This window comes from Megascapheus bottae, chromosome 5 (genome assembly GCF_031878675.1).
Source record: "Megascapheus bottae isolate mThoBot1 chromosome 5, mThoBot2.hap1, whole genome shotgun sequence".
NCBI classification, from domain to species: Eukaryota; Metazoa; Chordata; class Mammalia; order Rodentia; family Geomyidae; genus Megascapheus; species Megascapheus bottae.
In genome coordinates, this window is record NC_143513.1 from 3832747 (window position 1) to 3850064 (window position 17318).

The 17318-nt window shown below is 46.6% G+C and overlaps 1 protein-coding gene across 8 annotated transcripts in view; it reads left to right on the forward strand.

Moving 5' to 3' along the window:
* The window catches only part of LOC150062747 (ral guanine nucleotide dissociation stimulator-like), a 156785-nt gene that overhangs the window by 137300 nt on the left and 2167 nt on the right, over positions 1 to 17318 (forward strand). For 3 of the 8 annotated variants that reach the window (XM_090332580.1, XM_090332579.1, XM_090332582.1), the window contains 9 exons: positions 11325 to 11518; positions 12088 to 12147; positions 12883 to 13076; positions 13490 to 13519; positions 13607 to 14664; positions 15323 to 15538; positions 15812 to 15915; positions 16322 to 16385; positions 16935 to 17003. In XM_090332580.1, coding sequence (XP_090188706.1) covers positions 11325 to 11518; positions 12088 to 12147; positions 12883 to 13076; positions 13490 to 13519; positions 13607 to 14664; positions 15323 to 15538; positions 15812 to 15915; positions 16322 to 16385; positions 16935 to 17003 — 1989 coding nt within the window. Of the gene's footprint in view, positions 1 to 11324; positions 11519 to 12087; positions 12148 to 12882; positions 13077 to 13489; positions 13520 to 13606; positions 14665 to 15322; positions 15539 to 15811; positions 15916 to 16321; positions 16386 to 16934; positions 17004 to 17121; positions 17257 to 17318 lie in introns of those variants that run through there. The other 5 variants (XM_090332586.1, XM_090332587.1, XM_090332583.1 and 2 more) reach the window with 5 other exon arrangements.

Consider the following 17318-nt stretch of genomic DNA (forward strand, 5'->3'; position numbering starts at 1 on the left):
TTCTAAGTCTTTCCATTTCCTAACAAATGGGGCGATGTAGTTCTTTCTGACAGCAGCATAGAATTCCATTGTGTGCAAATACCACATCTTGTTGATCCACTCATCAACTGAGGGGCATCTGGGTTGGTGCCATATCTTTGCTATGGTAAATAGTACTGCATTGAACATCGTTGTGCTAGTGGATTTAGTCTGACCCTGTTTCTGGACAATTGGGTAAATGCCTAGTAGTGGAAGTGCTGGGTCATAGGGGAGCTCTATGTTTAGTCTTTTGAGGAACTGCCATACTGCTTTCCATAGTGGTTGAACGAGTTTGCACTCCCACCAACAGTGTAGTAGTGGTCCCTCCTGGCTACATCCCCTCCAACATCTGTTGTTACTAGTTTTCTTGATCCTAGCCATTCTAACTGGAGTGAGGTGGAATCTTTAGAGTTGTTTTGATTTGCATTTCTTTTATGGCCAGAGATGTTGAGCATTTCTTCATGTGTCTATAGGCCATTTTTGTTTCTTCTTCAGAGAAGACTCTCTTTAAGTCTTTGGCCCATCTTTTAATGGGATGGTTGTTTCTTTGGAGATTAGTTTTGGGGTGATTCAATTTTTTGAGCTGTTCATATATTTTAGATATAAGGCCTTTATCCGTTGTGTGGTTGGTGAAGATCTTCTCCCATTCTGTAGGCTTCCTAATTAATTTACTAGCTATGTCCTTTGCCATGCAAAAGCTCTGCAGTTTAATGCAGTCTCACTTATCCAGCCTTTCTCTGATTTGTTGTGATTCTTGGTCCTCATTAAGAAAGTTTTGACTTGTGCCAAGGAGGCCTAGTGTATCTCCTATTCCTTCTTGTAAAGTTTTCAGTGTGTCAGCTTTAACCTCGAGGTCTTTGATCCATTTGGAGTTAATTCTAGTGCAGGGTGACAAAGAAGGATCCAACTTTAGTTTTCTGCAGGTGCTTAACCAGTTCTGCCAGCACCACTTGTTGAAGAGGCTGTCTTTCTTCCATTCTATTTTTTTGGCTCCCTTGTCAAAGATTAGGTGGCCATAGGTCTGTGGTTTAATATCTGGGTCCTCAGTTCTATTCCATTGGTCTTCAGGCCTGTTCTTGTGCCAGTATCAAGCTGTTTTGATGATTATAGCTCTGTAATAGAGTCTAAAGTTTGGTATTGAAATTCCTCCTGCGCTGTTCTTTCTGCTAAGAATTGTTTTTTCTATATGAGGTCTTTTATTATTCCATATGAACTTTTGGATTGCCTGTTCTATTTCTTTAAAGAATGACATTGGGATATTGATGAGTATTGCATTGAATTTGTAGATAGTCCTTGGCAAGATTGTCATTTTCACGATGTTGATTCTTCCAATCCAGGAGCATGGGAGGGTTTTCCATTTCCTCAGTTCTGCTTTAATTTCCTTTTTCAGGGTTTTAAAGTTTTGATCAAAAAGGTCCGTTACATTCTTAGTTAAGGTAATTCCTAGGTACTTTATTTTCTTTGAAGCTATTGCAAAAGGAGTTGCTTTCCTGATTGTTGCCTCATTCCTCTCACTGTTGGCGTAGAGGAAGGTGGTTGATTTTTGAGGGTTAATTTTATACCCTGCTACCCTTCCAAAGTTTTGAATCAGCTCAAGGAGCTTGGGAGTGGAGTCTATAGGATTCTTTAAATACAGAATCATGTCATCTGCAAAGAGGGAAAGTTTTACTTCCTCTTTCCCTATTTGGATCCCCTTTATGCTTGCTTCTTGCCTTATTGCACTGGCTAGGAATTCTAATACTATGTTAAAGAGGAGTGAAGAGAGTGGGCATCCTTGTCTCGTTCCTGATTTTTAGAGGGAATGGCTTTAGCTTTTCGCCATTAAGTGTAATACTAGCAGTGGGTTTGTCGTACACAGCCTTTATTATATTGAGGAATGTTCCATGGATTCCTAGTTTCTTCAGAGCTTTTAACATAAAGGGGTGTTGGATCTTGTCAAATGCCTTTTCTGCATCTATTGAGACAATCATGTGATTTTTGTCCTTGCTCCTGTTGATGTGTTGAATTATATTGATTGATTTGCGTATGTTGAACCAGCTTTGCCTCCCTGTGATGAATCCAGTTTGATCATAGTGTATAATTTTTTTGATGAGTTGTTGTAGACGTTTGGCCAGTATTTTGTTGAGAAGTTTTGCATCGGTGTTCATCAAAGAAATAGGTCTATAGTTCTCTTTCTTTGATGAATCTCTGTCTGGTTTGGGGATGAGGATTATACTGGCTTCATAGCATAAGTTTGGTAAAGAGCCTTCATTTTCAATTTCATTGAAGAGTCAAGCAAGAGATTTCTTATTAGCAAACTTACAAAAACCAAAACTGTCTCTTCATGAATATAGCATTCATGAAGCTTTGAAATTGTGTCATAGTTCACTAAGCTAAACATTTCCATATTACATTCTGGTGATATTTATTAAACACTTGCCCACTTATTCCAGAAATCTAACATAGAATTTCTACAATAAGAAGTCAGAAAAATAAATTAGAAAAATCTATAAAATGTGATACAATTTTGAAAGATAATCCAATCAGAGAAGAATGATGACATCTAGGCATCTAGGCTGTTTCTACATGATCAAATATGAATGCTACTGTAATAAATATGCTTTGGTGTGTTATAGCTTGATCAGATGGAAGTTCTATTTTTAATTTGAAAAGACTCCATTCTTATTTTCACATTGTTTGTGCTAATTTAAGTTCTTATTATCAGTGTTTAAAAATTCTTCTCTAAGTCCTAGATAACATTTATTGTTTTATATTTCTTCCCTTTTCTCTTTTCTTTTCTCTTTTTTAAATCAGAGCCTGAGCACTTTCCCTGGGATTTTTTTGCCCAAGGCTAGCATTCTACTACTTTGAGCCACAGCTCTACTTCCAGTTTTTCAGTGGTTAATTGAACAGAGTCTCACCTTATTTCCTGCTGGGGCTGTCATTGAACCATGATCCTCAGTTCTCAATCTCCTGAGTAGCTAAGATTACTGGCATGAGCCTCCAGTGCCTGGCTGTTTTATTGTTTTTAAGGATAGTTGTTGTGACAGTGTTAAGCGAGGATTTGAATGTGGCTTCAAGTTGTACTTCCTTAATCATTACAGATGTTGAATGTTCTTCTATGAGCTTTTTTTTAAACTTGAAAATGCTAAAAACAGAGGGGTTACAGTTACCTAAGTCAGGCAAAGGGAACGTTTCCTTTTGAACGTCACCCCTTCCCTCTCAGTTTTTGCTTCCCATCCCACCCACAAAATTTAGTTCATTTTCATCAGTGTCCAGTGAGTACCACTGTTGTATTCCTTTTTACCCTTTATCTTCTATTTCTGTGCCTTCCTTACAATCCCAAAGACATAGACAAACAAGACCAAAAGGAAATAAAACAACACAACAGCAAAAAGGAAAAAAAAATCTCCATTTCTTGGAGTTCTTTTTGACGAATATTATTTTGTATGATCAAATGTACAAAGCATTGTGCCTTTATGTTCCTCTCCTGAAAGTATCCTCCTTTGTTCTTCCTGTGTGTAAATACTAGAGTTCTGTATAATTTATTATGCCTGTGGATTTTATACCTAGTCTCTGCATATGAGAGAAAAGAAGTGCTGTTTGTTTCTCTGAGCTTCCATGTTTTTATAGACAATTTGTACTTCCTCATTAGAAAAGTATGTTTTTCCTTGTTTGCTTTGTGAGTGGAAGTGGGGATGACAATACTACAGTTTGAACTTTGCAGTTACAGACATGCCCCAGCATTTTTTTTTTTTTCTGTTCCTGAGGGTTGAACTCAGGGCCTGGGCGCTGTCTATGAGCCTCTTTGTCCTTCAGGCTAGCACTCTACCAATTGAGTCACATCACCACTTTCAACTTTTTTGAGTAGTTTATTGGAGATAAGAGTCTAATAGACTTCCCTTCCCAGGCTTTAAACTGCAATTCTCAGATCTCAGCCTCCTGGGTAGTTAGGATTACATTCATGAGCCACCAGTGCCTGGCTTCAGTAGCTTTTATATAAATTTCAATAATTATAGAACAAGACCAATGACAACTGACTCCTGAGGATAAGTACAAAAAGGGTCCATTCAAAGCTGAAGAAAATGTCAACTAGTAATACTGCATGTTAGCGCCTCTCTCTACCCCTCTCCAGTGAAAGGCTTGAGTTGTGATGAGAAACACAGGCTCTGGAGAAAGACTGCTTGGTTAAGGCGTGCCTTCACCACTTTGCTTTTGGAACATGTTACTTAACTACTGTAGGCTCCACATTTTTCTTTCAGTCTTGGTAATTGAATTTGAACCCAAAGCCTCAGCCTTTAATGCTCTACAACATAAGCCATGTCTCTTAGCTCAACTTTATGCTAGTTTGGAGATGGAGTTTATTCAACCTTTTCTGATGGATTGACTTTGAACCATGATCCTTCAGATCTCAACCTCCTGAGTTGCTAGGATTACAGGAATGAGCTACCAGCACCTGATCTGCTTTCTCATATTTTTCATGGGGGTAACAGTAGTACCCCCATGGTTACAAGGATCAAGGGTATTAATATTTATAAAATGGCAAGGAGAGAGTTTGGTATATGTTATAGTTATTATCAATTTTGTACATATTGGAATGTATCATGTAAATAAGATCTAATGTGTGTCCTTCAGGAAATGATTGTTTTGGTTAACTCATCTATACGGGAAGGATAATTGAGAGGGGAATATGTGGGGATTAAAAATCCCCAGTTCGGCGTTGGAAAAGGACAATAAGTTCAGTGTATGATGAATACTAATTAATCAATGTAAGATTGTGGAATATGGGTTCAAGTCCTCAGTACCACATACACAGAAAAAGCCAGAAGTGGTGCTATGGTTTAAGTGGTAAAGCACTAGCCTTGAGAAGGCCCAAGGACAGTGCCCTGAGTTCAAGCCCCAGGACTGGCAAAAATGAAAAACAAGATTGTGGAATAAATGAATGAATAAATGAATGAATAAGTCAATGAAATTTTAGCAGATTGCTAACTTTATATGTATTTTTTCTATTTCCAAACGCTAGATGGCACTATGGACTTGCTGCCCATATAATAGGTGCTGCTGGCTCCTGCAACTTGAAATTGAATGGAAGAAGCTCTATCACGGTCCAGATCAGCCAAGGTGCTATCCCTGAACTTGCTGCTTAAGCCTCCATTACTATGATCTTGCACTAGGTAATTACTCTTTTTCAAAACAGAATAGGAAATATGGGTCTAGGAGTTTAACCTAGTGGTAGAGTGCTTGCCTAGCATGCACGAAGACCTGAGTTTGATTCTTTGATACCACATACATAGAAAAAGCTGGAAGTGGTGCTGTGGCTCAAGTGGTAGAGCTCTAGCCTTGAGAAAGCCCAATGACAGTGCTCAGGCCCTGAGCTCAAGCCCAGGACTGGCAAAAATAAAAATAAAAATAAAGAATAGGAAGTACATAACTGACATTAAAGACAAATCAGACCTCATTAGAAAGAAATCCTTTTGCCTCCCATCAATGTCCCGTGCCTAGCTGCTCAGAAGAAAGAGAACTGGAAAATAATTGTTTGGAAGCTACTCTTGAAAGAAAAGCCCATAGGATTCTATATGAAGTCAACTAGCTAAAAGACAGAATGGAGGCCTAGCTCAATAGGTCAAATGTCAGCCATGAGCAAGCAAGTTAATCCTAAGGAATGTGAGTTCATTCCCTGATTTCAAGTGCTGGAAAAATAGATAGATGACAGACAGACAGTCACATAGATAGACTGATAGGAAAATAGATCGATTGATTATATTTTTGTGTTATAAGTGGTCCTGCCTGGTAAAATAGAGCGAATAGTACTGGATAAAATAGAACTTTAAATTGTAAATCTTTTATGAAAGTATACCCACTGAATACAGACAATTTTCTCAATTCAAAAAAGATATCATTTTCCCTGTAAGTACCAGTTTTTAAAATCTGAGCCATGCCCTTTCTTGCTTTACTTACTCATCTTACCCAGCTATCATTGAGCCACATCTGTAGTCTTGATTTTTTTTTCTGTTTTGGTGACTGTTTCTTTCATAAAATTTTCTGCCTGGCTATCAAGCTTGTTTCTGAAAATCTTAATATCCTGAGTAGCAAGAACACAGGCTTGAGCCCTGTGTGCCTAGATCAAATAGTTCAATTTTTCATTAGCAAATGCTAGTTGCACAAGGGAGATTTTATTGCGAAATTTCCACATATGTAGAAAATATACCCCAATCAATCTCAGCCCTTCAAGAACTCTCTTCCCATGAGATCTAATTCCCGTCTTGGAAAAATTTCAGCAGTTTTCATTGTTGCTTCCATATATGAAAATAAATTACACGACCATCTCTCTTCCTTTCACACTTGTGCCCATCTGAGCCTGTTTTGCATTCTGGTAAATTTTTTTTTGGTGCGTATGAACTGCACTGAGAAGTTTCACTATAGTATTTCCGAGTTACATATATTATCTTTTGCTCAGAGAAATCTTCTCTGATGCTTTCTTTTCCTACAACCCCAATCTACTATTGGTCAACTGCTGTCATTGAGATTTTTCGTATTCTGATCACACATAGTTGCCCTGTAGTTTGAAATTGTCTCCCATCTTTCATTTTCTGTCTTCCATTACCCAAGCCTCCTATGTAGTCTCAGACTTTTAATATATATACATATGTGGGAATTTTTGTGTATAATTTTTATACATAACTAAATACATATATATTTATATTTTAAATTTGGTCATATATAGGTATTAGCTAGAGTTTATAATCACCCAGCTAACACCTACTGAAGGCGTGGTTACAGAGTGATAGCAGGAAATGTTCCTATGTCTTGCTAAATGGGATAACTGGATAGATTGTCAAATGAGTTTATCCAGACCAAAGAGTAATATGAAGAATTCTTTTTATTAGGATGCCTACACAAGAGATATAGCCAGTAGGTTGTTGAAGAGTGTACCTTGAAAAGAGAGTTACATAAAGTTCATAACTTGGATTAGGCAACTTAATAAGCTAAGGTATAGCACCTAAGCCCTGAGTTCAAGCCCTAGATTTGGTACCAAAAAAAAAAATCAGGGCTCTCCCACCACATCCCCTGGCCACATCCCTGCCAGCATCTGTTGTTATCAGATTTCTTGATTATGGCCATTCTAATTGGAGTGAGGTAGAATCTCAGAGTTGTTTTGATTTGCATCTTTTATGGCCAGAGATGTACCAAATCTGGGGCTTGAACTGAGGGTTTAGGTGCACAAAGGGCCCTGGGAAACAGAATGGATTTTGCAGGATGAGAGGAATGGTAACAGATAAGGCATGAATCTGACCTAGGAATGGCTCCTGGAAGCTGAGACATGCTGGTACCTAGGGCTAGCAGAGGATGTAGGGATTGGACAGACAAGGAGAACTGTGCTGTGGACTGTGTCTCCATGTGCACATTGTGATGTGGGAGGGGAGATGTCAGCCTCCAGTTGGTCTTGTGTGAGGAAGCAGCATAGGATCTCAGCCTCCTGACTAGCTGGGATTTCAGTCATGAGCCACTCTGTCCCACTAGTCCAGAAGATGTGAGCAGCTTTGGTTGTAACAAGTCATGCAATAATGAACACTGCAGTTAAGTAATCTCTAGTAGTTGTTGTAGACACTTACCAGTATTTTCTTAATTTCATCCCCAACCTTCCTCTCCAAATGTGTACAAGAGTAGAATTTCATTATGCTGTGAAAGAGAAATGTAAATAAAATAAACACACGTGAAGAAAATGAAACTGTGCTTAGAAATTTTGTTTCAAGGAAGTATTCATCTCTTAAAGAAAAATAAACACACTTGGTAAATGAGCACAATGTCTTAGATGTAGGCGGCCAACATGATTCTGAGCATTCATTGCATCCTAGTCAACCATGGCCATAGATATCAAGGGGTGTGGTTTCAGTTCATGTTCCTCACATCCACAGGCCAAGTGGAGGTTCGGGGCCCGGGCCTGGTCCACGAAGAGGTCGTGGGACGGTTCAGAGGTGAAACCCAGTTGAGGAGGTGAGGTGACCTGGTCGGCGGAGGAGGATGGAGAGGACAGGCAGGAGGGGTGGGGAGGACGGGACAGGGATCACCTCCTCTCCAGTCTATTCCACATCCTAGCACAGGAGGACCGCGTGGACGGCTCCAGAGGGAGGAAGGGGAGTCCAGGGCGGTGGGGACCCCCGCTGTCAGCCATGGAGACACTGGGCCTGCTGAGTCGTTATTTCTGGCTCCTCAGGGGAAGGGGCGGGGAGATCCCGGAGGAGCAGAGTGGACTTCCGGGGCGGGTCCTCCAGGGCCCAGGCCCAATCAATTCTCTAGCTAAGGACAGGGATTCCCTCCCCCTGCACAACTTTCAGATTCACCAGCCAAAACGACCAAACGTCGGTCATCTACCGGTGTAGAAGGTTTCTGAGCAGTGGAGGAAGAATGAGGCCCCTCTGGGTTCTTATCTGTGTCCATTCAGCCTCAAGTGGATTCAGACTTTTCCATGACAGCTAATCCTGAAAGGACCTTCCAGAGCTGAGGGTGGCTCAGGTAACAAGGACCAACTGACCCTGGGGGAGAAGTCCCACAACAATGAGGCCCTGCAAGCCTTTCTTCCATAGGCCTGGGTTCTCTCAGCTATTTGCTGTAGTGTGGGAATGCTGCCAATGAACTACAATGACCACCTGCTTCTTGTGTGTGCACTGGTGCTCTGTGCATCAGGGCTGGGTCTGTGTCCTACTCCCTCCTTTAGCGCTCTCCTAGGTTCCTTGTCTCCCTTTACTTAAGTCTCTATTTCCATAAAACCTTTTTGGCCTACCCACAACCTATGCACTCATCCATTGAACCCTTATCATTCTGGGCTATGTGTTTAAAGAAGACCTGAGTGATGGTGTTGAGCAGGTCTTTCCACCCAGAGCCAGCAGCTGGTTGCCCATCCTCAGCCACTGTTCCCATAGGGTCCCACACCTCATGACAGCACAATCTGGTCTCAGTGTGTCAGCAGTCCCAAGTGGGCTGCTCAGGGACCTCTCCCCAACAGGAACTTACCAGATGCTGACCTTCCTACTATCTCCCTGAGTTCACCAGTCGGGAAATTTAAATCACTCTAAGCTATGTGTTGTTCTAGATGGACTTGGAGGGATTTCTGGTAAAAAGCATTACAGATATGGCACTTTAGTGCCTGGAACACTGTTGATCATTGCGGTCATAATTCCACCTCAATCTGTTTACTTGATGTTTTATTCTGCCTGCTCCTCAGGTTCTCACTTCATCCTTACCTAATCTCCTGGACGATTCTCCCTCCTCTGGCCTCCCCTGACCTCCCAAGCACAGAGGTGCCCTCCTCCTTTCTTGTCCATCTTGTGTATGGAGGGCTCTCATGAGTTTCTATTGGTGCCCCTCGTTGCCCATCCCACTTCGCCCCTTGACAAACACAGGTGCCTTCAGAAAAAGAAAATTGTACACATAATGAAATTACTCCGTTTTTTCCTGAAATATTCTAATATGGCATAAGATTCTCCCAAGATCTTCTATTGGAACAAGCCATATATGTATTCTCACAACTGCAGAGCATCCACAAATTTACCCACAGTTTCAAGTTCCTCCCAAATGTCAACCATCTTACTATTTGCTTTTAGTTGATAGTGTTTTCTTTTCTTAACATTGCTGTGTCACTTTGAATCACTTTCCCATTCAGGGCTGAATCCCAAGGTAATGGATACAGTGAAACACTATGCAATCCACCAAATTTTGTTTGTATTTGCTACCATCTATAAGGGGTTACCAGGATGCTGTTGTCATCTGTGTTTTGTGGCATACGGAATTGGTTTTTAGATAAATTGCTATAAGGAACAGGAGGAGATGCTAAGGTACAGAGAGGGATGATGGCATTGCTTTCATTCTAGATCCAGCTAATTGTGTCCATCCAGTTGTCCAGCCGTGACTTCTGGGTGAAGGGATTGCCAAGGGGTCACCCTTTGGAGGGAACATTGCCCTCTCATCATTTTCAATATTCTTCTATCCTTACCAAATGTACCACTGAATGGATTCATTTGGGTACCTAATATCTGTCTTAGAGTTCCATTTCTATTTGACACTTCGACCTAGGGTCACCTTCATCTGCCTTATGACAAGAAGTGATGCAGACATCACAGACACATGCCCACGGTAGTAGTTCTTGCTGTGCTGGTTCTGCCACTTGAATAGGAGACTGGGCCTTGAATCTTTATGCTCAAGCCTGCTAATCCAACACATTGGCCATGAATCAAATTTCCTACTTCTTGCTGATTAATTGAAGATGAGACTCTCATAGGCTTTCCTGCCTAGGTTGACTTTGAAACATGTTCTTCAGAGGTCAGCTTCCTGAGCAGTTAGGATTGTGTGAGCCATTGGCATCTGGCAAAGGACAATGTGTGTGATTCCTGTGGCATGTCCTGTCTCAGGACATGGATGTGAGTAGCTTCTCTATCTCCTTTTTGTCCCAACATGTACGAACGAAATTTATTCTCTGTCAAGACAGAATGCGCAGGGACCTCATCTCTACATGAGGGCAGTAAAATGGCTGACAGCAGCTGTCAAGGTTCACAGCCTACGATGGACACAGGGTACTACTATTCAGTGGAAGACAGCCTCCCCCTCACCAGCAGACCCTAAGTGGACTCACTGCAACGTGGACTGACTGGGGGACTAAAGCCAACAAGCACTAACACTAGTAGTGTAGAACACATTTGAGATGATTGGCTGTGCCAGGTGTGAAGCCAGTAAGTATGTCCTCAATACCAGGACATTTGCTGGACAGAGGACAGTGGGAAGGTATGTGGAGGGGAATGGGTCTAGTTTTCCTCCTGACCTGCAGGAGGTCCGAGGGAGCAGCCAGTGGACATGTGCAGGGGTCAGGTGTGAGGCTCAGGCTCTGGGGGGCGGGGTGTGATGACATCACCTAAAGAGATGACATGACAGAGGGCTAGGCAACAATGGGGGCACTGCTTAGCAGCTCATATATTGCGCTGCAGCTGAGCCAGCTCATTTGTGTGGAAACTTTGAAGGCAGCAGGATGTTTTCCTGCTGCTGTCCTCTATTCCACAGAAAGAATCAAAATGGAGAGTTCGATCTCATTCGCAGACAATGGCTCATCCCTTGGCCTGGTTGCCTGCGCAGAAACCCACGCTACATCCCACAGGTGAATGGAGGGAGCATGGGCCAGGAACGGGGGAGTCATCACATCTAGTACTGTGTGGCATAGGTGTCTGCATTCTGGGTGGGATGTGGGTACATGAGTGTGTGTGAGGGAGGGAAGGAAGTGGAGCCCCAAGCTGTTGGATGGCCAGGAGCCTTTTCCCATTGCTGCTTCTTCTTCACCCCAGTATGGGGATATTTTAGCTCCAAGCCTTGCTGATCCCTGCAAGGCAGGATACATGCGGGGAGGCAAAGTAAAGCAGCTGGTAGAGCACCTGGTACCTGCCCTGCTCTTCGGAGATGCCTCCTTCGTCCCAGTCTTCCTGGGAACCTACCGCACCTTCACTACCACACAGCACATACTGACCCTGCTGTTCAGCAGGTAAGCAGCTCCTGGGAACCTAGGCTAGACCGAATGGCCAGGCTCTGGCCCAAGTTGGTGCCCCAACATGAATCTGCTTGAAGCCTGGGAAGTAGCATGCTAGGGACCTACAACACCCACACTGCCTGAGGCTGGAGCAGAGGCCTGAGCTGTGAAAATGCCTGTCCTGGCCCATGCCTCCAACAGCTGGGTGGGCAGAATTGTGGGTGGTGCGTGGAGAAGCTCCCCTCTCCTCAACACCCCCTGCTCTCCATGGTGCCCTCACTGAGACCTTAAGCAAAGCCTTTTCCAAATTCTAAAGGTGAGTGACCTTCTCTCTGGGGTCCTGAACTAATTGAACCTCACTAGGAAGCACTAGAGGGACACAGAGAACCCATGCCCACTCAGATATGTAGGAGGCAGGTAGAGGCCTCTTCACCTTATGTCGGGAGGTATGTCAGGCTCCACTCAGTGTAAAGAATGGGGTGATTCTTGTCATCCCAAGCTCCATCCTGTGCTCAGAAGCCACCAAGAACTGCACACGTCACACTCAGGGACAGTGCAGGTGACTTCCTCATGTTATTCCCTAGGTACAGCTCATTCCAACAACTTGAGGGGGAGAAGGCAGGAGCAAAAGGACAACTACAGCAGTGAGTGTGTTGGGGAAGAGGAGGGAATCTGTTTTCAGAGCGGGGCATTAGGGAGCTGCTTTGTGGGAGGCCTGGGAAAAGTGAAATGGTACCCACCTGGCTTGACAGTTCTGAAGGAGAGCTTGAGACCTGCCAGGAGACTGTGTCCACATGGGGAGCTGGGGTGAGTTCCTCTATTCCTGAGGAGGGTGAGAGAAGCTCTGGGACCATGCCAGCCCAGTCACCTTTGCCTACCCTGGGAAAATCAGGACTAGGGAGACTAGGACGGCCACACCTCCCCATCATGGACATTCAGTGGGTTTCCGGAGGACTCCGCGAGGGCTCAAGGATCAGGCCTTGCCCTGTGGGTTGAAATCAGGGAAAGACGCTTCACAAAGGGCTTAAGGACATGGAGGTGAGGACAGGTTACCTCAATGAGCACACGCAGGTCTCGAGAGGGACCAAGGGACAGGATGACCATCCCAGAGTAGATAGAGTGGATAGTCTGGGGAGGCTTCCAGGGACAAATGAAGGTAGGTGTGGGGCATGTGGAAAGAGGAGGGTGGTGCTCACAATTGTGATCTAAGTCTAATCTCATCCCTCCTGAACATATTGCCTGTAGCCCAGCCAGGTGACCTGGCTTGCCAGGGACTTGGACATGAGCAGTCTCATGACCACTCTATACACGAGCTTGAGGGGATCTGAGTGGAGGGAAGGCCCAGCCTGTGACTCTGCTGCTTCTCCCTCTGCTCCCAGAGCTTTCGCCTTCATCCTCGGTTCTTGGATGAGGGAGTACCCTGAAGATTTCCTAGAAGCGCCGGACTCGTCCTGCCTGCAACAACTTGTGGCATACCTCCACCTGAATATGCCCGGCTCCATTGAGGAGCACCAGGCCTGCCTTCTGCTCACCCATCTGGAACTCAGGAATCCCAAACAGCCAGAGCTTGAAGGTGAGTAGCAGGGGATGGGAAGGAGACAATAGCTGGGAGATTCTGAGCTGTTTCCAATTGAAGGAAGCCAAAGGCAAAGGGAGCCAGAAGTCCAGAGGCCTTGGAGGGCTGTCTGGAACACTTCCTGTGGTGGAGTCAAAGCACTGGGGCTTCTCAGGCAGGCAGGGGTCTCCTGACATTAGGGCAGACTTAGGGGAAGACAGTCCTGTAGGGATCTTGTCCTAAAATGTTCGCTGCAGCTGCAATCCTTGGTGATTCTGCAGTATTGCATGCCATGCATGAAGCCCTGGAGGCAACAACCCCCCAGGAAGGAATCAGAGCATCTTGGGCTGAGTCCCCTTCAGCTCCCAGCTCTGCTGGCGAGCTCCAGAGTAAGACTCTGAGAGATGCCTATTCCTACTTGCCTTTACCAGCTGGCATAGAAGACATAAAGCCTTGTGCAGGTAAGCTCATGACTCCCAGCCTTCCACCTGCCCCAAGTACAAGTGTGCAGGGAGTAGTCCCAGACTGAGCTGCTCCCTCTGATTTAGGAGCACTGGCAGCCATCTCTGAGCCTGGAGGACCTAATCCACTGGAACCAAGTACTCTAGAGCCAGGAAATGATGAGGAAGTTCCAGTGTCCACTCCAGAAACCCAGCTGCCTCAAGGCAAGGCTGAAGCAAATCCCCCATCAGCCCCAATACCAGCGGCTGGTGCAGATCAAGCAGAGGCTCCCATGAGCACTGTCGCAGAGACCTGTGTGGCAGCATGCCTCCTTGCTGGAGAGGTGGCCTGTCTCCCCCCAGCAGTGGAAGAGCCTGAGCCAACTGCACAGGAACCTGTGCCCCCCATTGAGGAGGAAGCCCCCGGGCCATCTGTACCCCAGGCGGCCTGTCTCCCCACAGCCTATGAAGAGCCTGAGCCATCTGCACAGGAACCTGTGCCCCCCATTGAGGAGGAAGCCCCCGGGCCATCTGTACCCCAGGTGGCCTGTCTCCCCACAGCCAATGAAGAGCCTGAGCCATCTGCACAGGAACCTGTGCCCCCAATTGAGGAGGAAGCCCCCTGGCCATCTGTACCCCAGGCGGCCTGTCTCCCCACAGCCAATGAAGAGTCTGAGCCATCTGCACAGGAACCTGTGCCACCCATTGTGGAGGAAGCCCCCGGGCCACCTGTACCCCAGGCGGCCTCTCCCCCCACAGCCTATGAAGAGCCTGAGCCATCTGCACAGGAACCTGTGCCCCCCATTGAGGAGGAAGCACCCGGGCCATCTTCATCTCTGCAAAAGGATGCCGAAGGTTTCAGGGAGGTTGTTTATCCACTACCTGGCAACGATCAAGGCCATGGCCTGTCGATCTCTGAGGATACCAGGGCTACACTGCTCAGTGCTGCAGAGCTAGAGCCAGAGTCTGTACCCCTGGCTAGAGAGGCACACATGGCAACTGAGACAGAGCCAGCTCCCTGGGAATCCCTCACAGTGGGGGATTTTCAGGTTTCCTCCAGGGGGCCATCCAGGATTTCTTTGTTGAAGTTAGAAGAAATAAGTACAGCACACTTGATAGAGTGGCTGCCTGACCAGAAGGCCGAACAGTTCGCAATCATGGCTGTGGTGAGTAGCTTGGCATGCAGTCTTTCCCTCTCTCCTCTACTGCCCACACCCACCATTTCCCTGGGCAGAGGACATTTCTACTGCACATTCCAGCTTGGTGGGTGCAAAACCCAGGACCAGGTCTGGGTTCACCAAGTCAAGCCATCTTGATTTCTTGAGGGACAATTGGAACCACTGAGGGTCCAGGGATCCTGATGGCTCAGGGAGTAACAAGGACAAGCAGACAGAAGGCCAGGCGCCTTGATTTGTCCACTGGCCTTTGCATCCTTAACCCTCAGTGGGGGCCTGGGGACTGTTGAGATCCCATGGCATTCACAGGACATGCCACAGGGTGAAGGCCAATGCCTGTGGACTGCAGACAGAAAGGAAGTGTGGTGGGGAAAGCAAATGTGCCCTGCCTGGGACATGCAGGCTGAGGCACCTCATGATTGGCAGAATGAAATTGGTCCATTCCTGCCCTCCTCCCTAGGCCCTCATGCTCTTTTTAGGGACACACATATGCCAGGGCCTCTCAGAGGTCCAGGAAGGAGCATGGAGACACACCTAGACATGCACCTCTGCTTCCTGAGACCCAGTGCCTAGACCTGCCTCACATGCCAGGCAGAGACTCTGGAGGCCTCAGGCAGAGTCCCACTGACCATTTCTTTTCCCTTTCCAGAGGCTCTTCAAAGAGCTGAAACCGTATGAGTGTTTGAGCTATGTTTATTTCGACCCGGATAAGAAGCGTCAGGAGCTCCTGGCACCTACAGTGCTGGCAATTTTACACTTTTATCAACAAATAGAAACATGTATAATAACAACTTCCATATTGGACCACAGCGCTGAGGCAGCAGACAGGGCAGAGGTCTTGGAGCACTGGATTGAGGTGGCATTGGTATGCTGCAGGAGGGGCCTGGGACCCTTCTTCCCTCTCCCATCCCGACCAGCAGGCTGCCTGCTCACTCACAGCTGCTGCCTGAGTCCCCAAACCCCTCCTCAGGCTCTGCCCAGCTTCCTGCCATGTGGCCTCCTGCTCTGCTTCCTCTAGGATGGAGTCATCTCCCCAGGCTCCCTAGCATTCATCCCAGTAACCAAGGTGGAGCCCTAGGGTCAAAGCAGGACCCCGGGGGCTGCTCCAGGGCTCACCTCACACATTCCTCATCTCTAGGAGAGCCACCACCTCAAAAACGCCATCTCCGTGTGTGCCATCTTATCTGCCCTGCAGAGCAGTGCCCTGCAAGGCCTGAAGCAAACATGGAGAGCTGTTTCCAGGTGGGTGTGCCTTGTTCCTGGGCAAGTGAAGTTTGGTCAGCCTAACACCCCTCCTCCAGGAGCCCCGGGACACTGCAGCTGCACAACTCAGATATGTGGGGACTTGATAGGACTTGCCTGCTAGGATCAGCTTCCTCTCCAGGCACACAAGACCCAAGGCCACAGGGGACTCCTGACACATTGAGGGCATCCAGTCTTTAGAAGCTCTTCCAAAGGAAACCACTCTGGTCTTTGGCCCCTAGCCTCACAATGCTCTGCTCAACTCCAGGTGACCTAAGTGTCATGGTGGAGCCACATGCAAAGCTCTTCTCCATTAGGATGAAATCTGCCTCAACTTGAAAATCCACTGCCTCTCTTCCTCTCCCTCCCTCTACCATCTCTCACCTTGTCTCTGCCCCTCCTCCAGGGGGAGCCTTGAGGTATGGCAGGAGCTGAGGAAGATCTATTCGATGGAGAAACACTACAAGGTGGTATGAGCGCAGGAAGAAGTTTACTCCAGAGGAGGGAGGGCGAGGAAATCCTCCCTGATGGGGTTTCCAAAAGTTCTAGTAGGCATCATGTGGGAATTTAGGATGAGTCATGGGAAGGCTGGAAGCATGGGTTCTGTGCTGGGGTAAAGGGCAGATTAGGTGGAGAACCAGTGACTCCCCCTTGCTTGGCAGTGCAGTGGAGTGAGTGCAGGCCAGGAGGCATCCTGGGTGTGTGAGGAGGGGAGGAACTGTCAGGATGGGGAATCTCCAGCTTCGTCCTTGTGGCAGGTCTGTGATGGGGCTGCCTCCTCTCCACCCAGCCAGCCTCACACCCAGAATCTCAGCACCAGACCAAATAGCAGCATCCCCTTGGGCTGCTGCAAATGTCCACACTCAACCTTGCAGACAGGCCTTCCCATGTGCTCTGATATGCCCAGGAAGAGTGATGATGGTCACTGGGAACCTGACATCCCACGACCCCAGGAAAGCAGGGAAGGTGGAGGGTTGAGTGAGCTGACAGTCTTCTAACTGCATGCTATATCCTACCAGGGCCCACAGTCCACACGGATGGCCTTCTGGAGCAAACTCAAGAGAGGCCTAGGAACGCAGAAGGAACTGGTGAGTGTGCATGCCTGAGGCAAGAGACTCCCCAGCAGGAGAGGACAGGGCTCCCACAGCCACACACAGTGATGAACCCCCTTCATTCCTGACCTCTGCCCATTCCTGCATATTGCAGGAAGGAGCTGCATCCAACAGACTGTCTCGCATGGAGCTGAGAAATAAATCTTGCCCATCTGTCAAGTGTGCCAGCCTAGGATTGAACCAGACCCAGACTGATCTCCACTTGCAGGGCTGAGGGCTTGGGTAGGAGTGGAGGGTGGATCCTTGGGGAAGGAGCCTGTTATGCCCTAAGAAGTTCTCCTGGCTGGCATC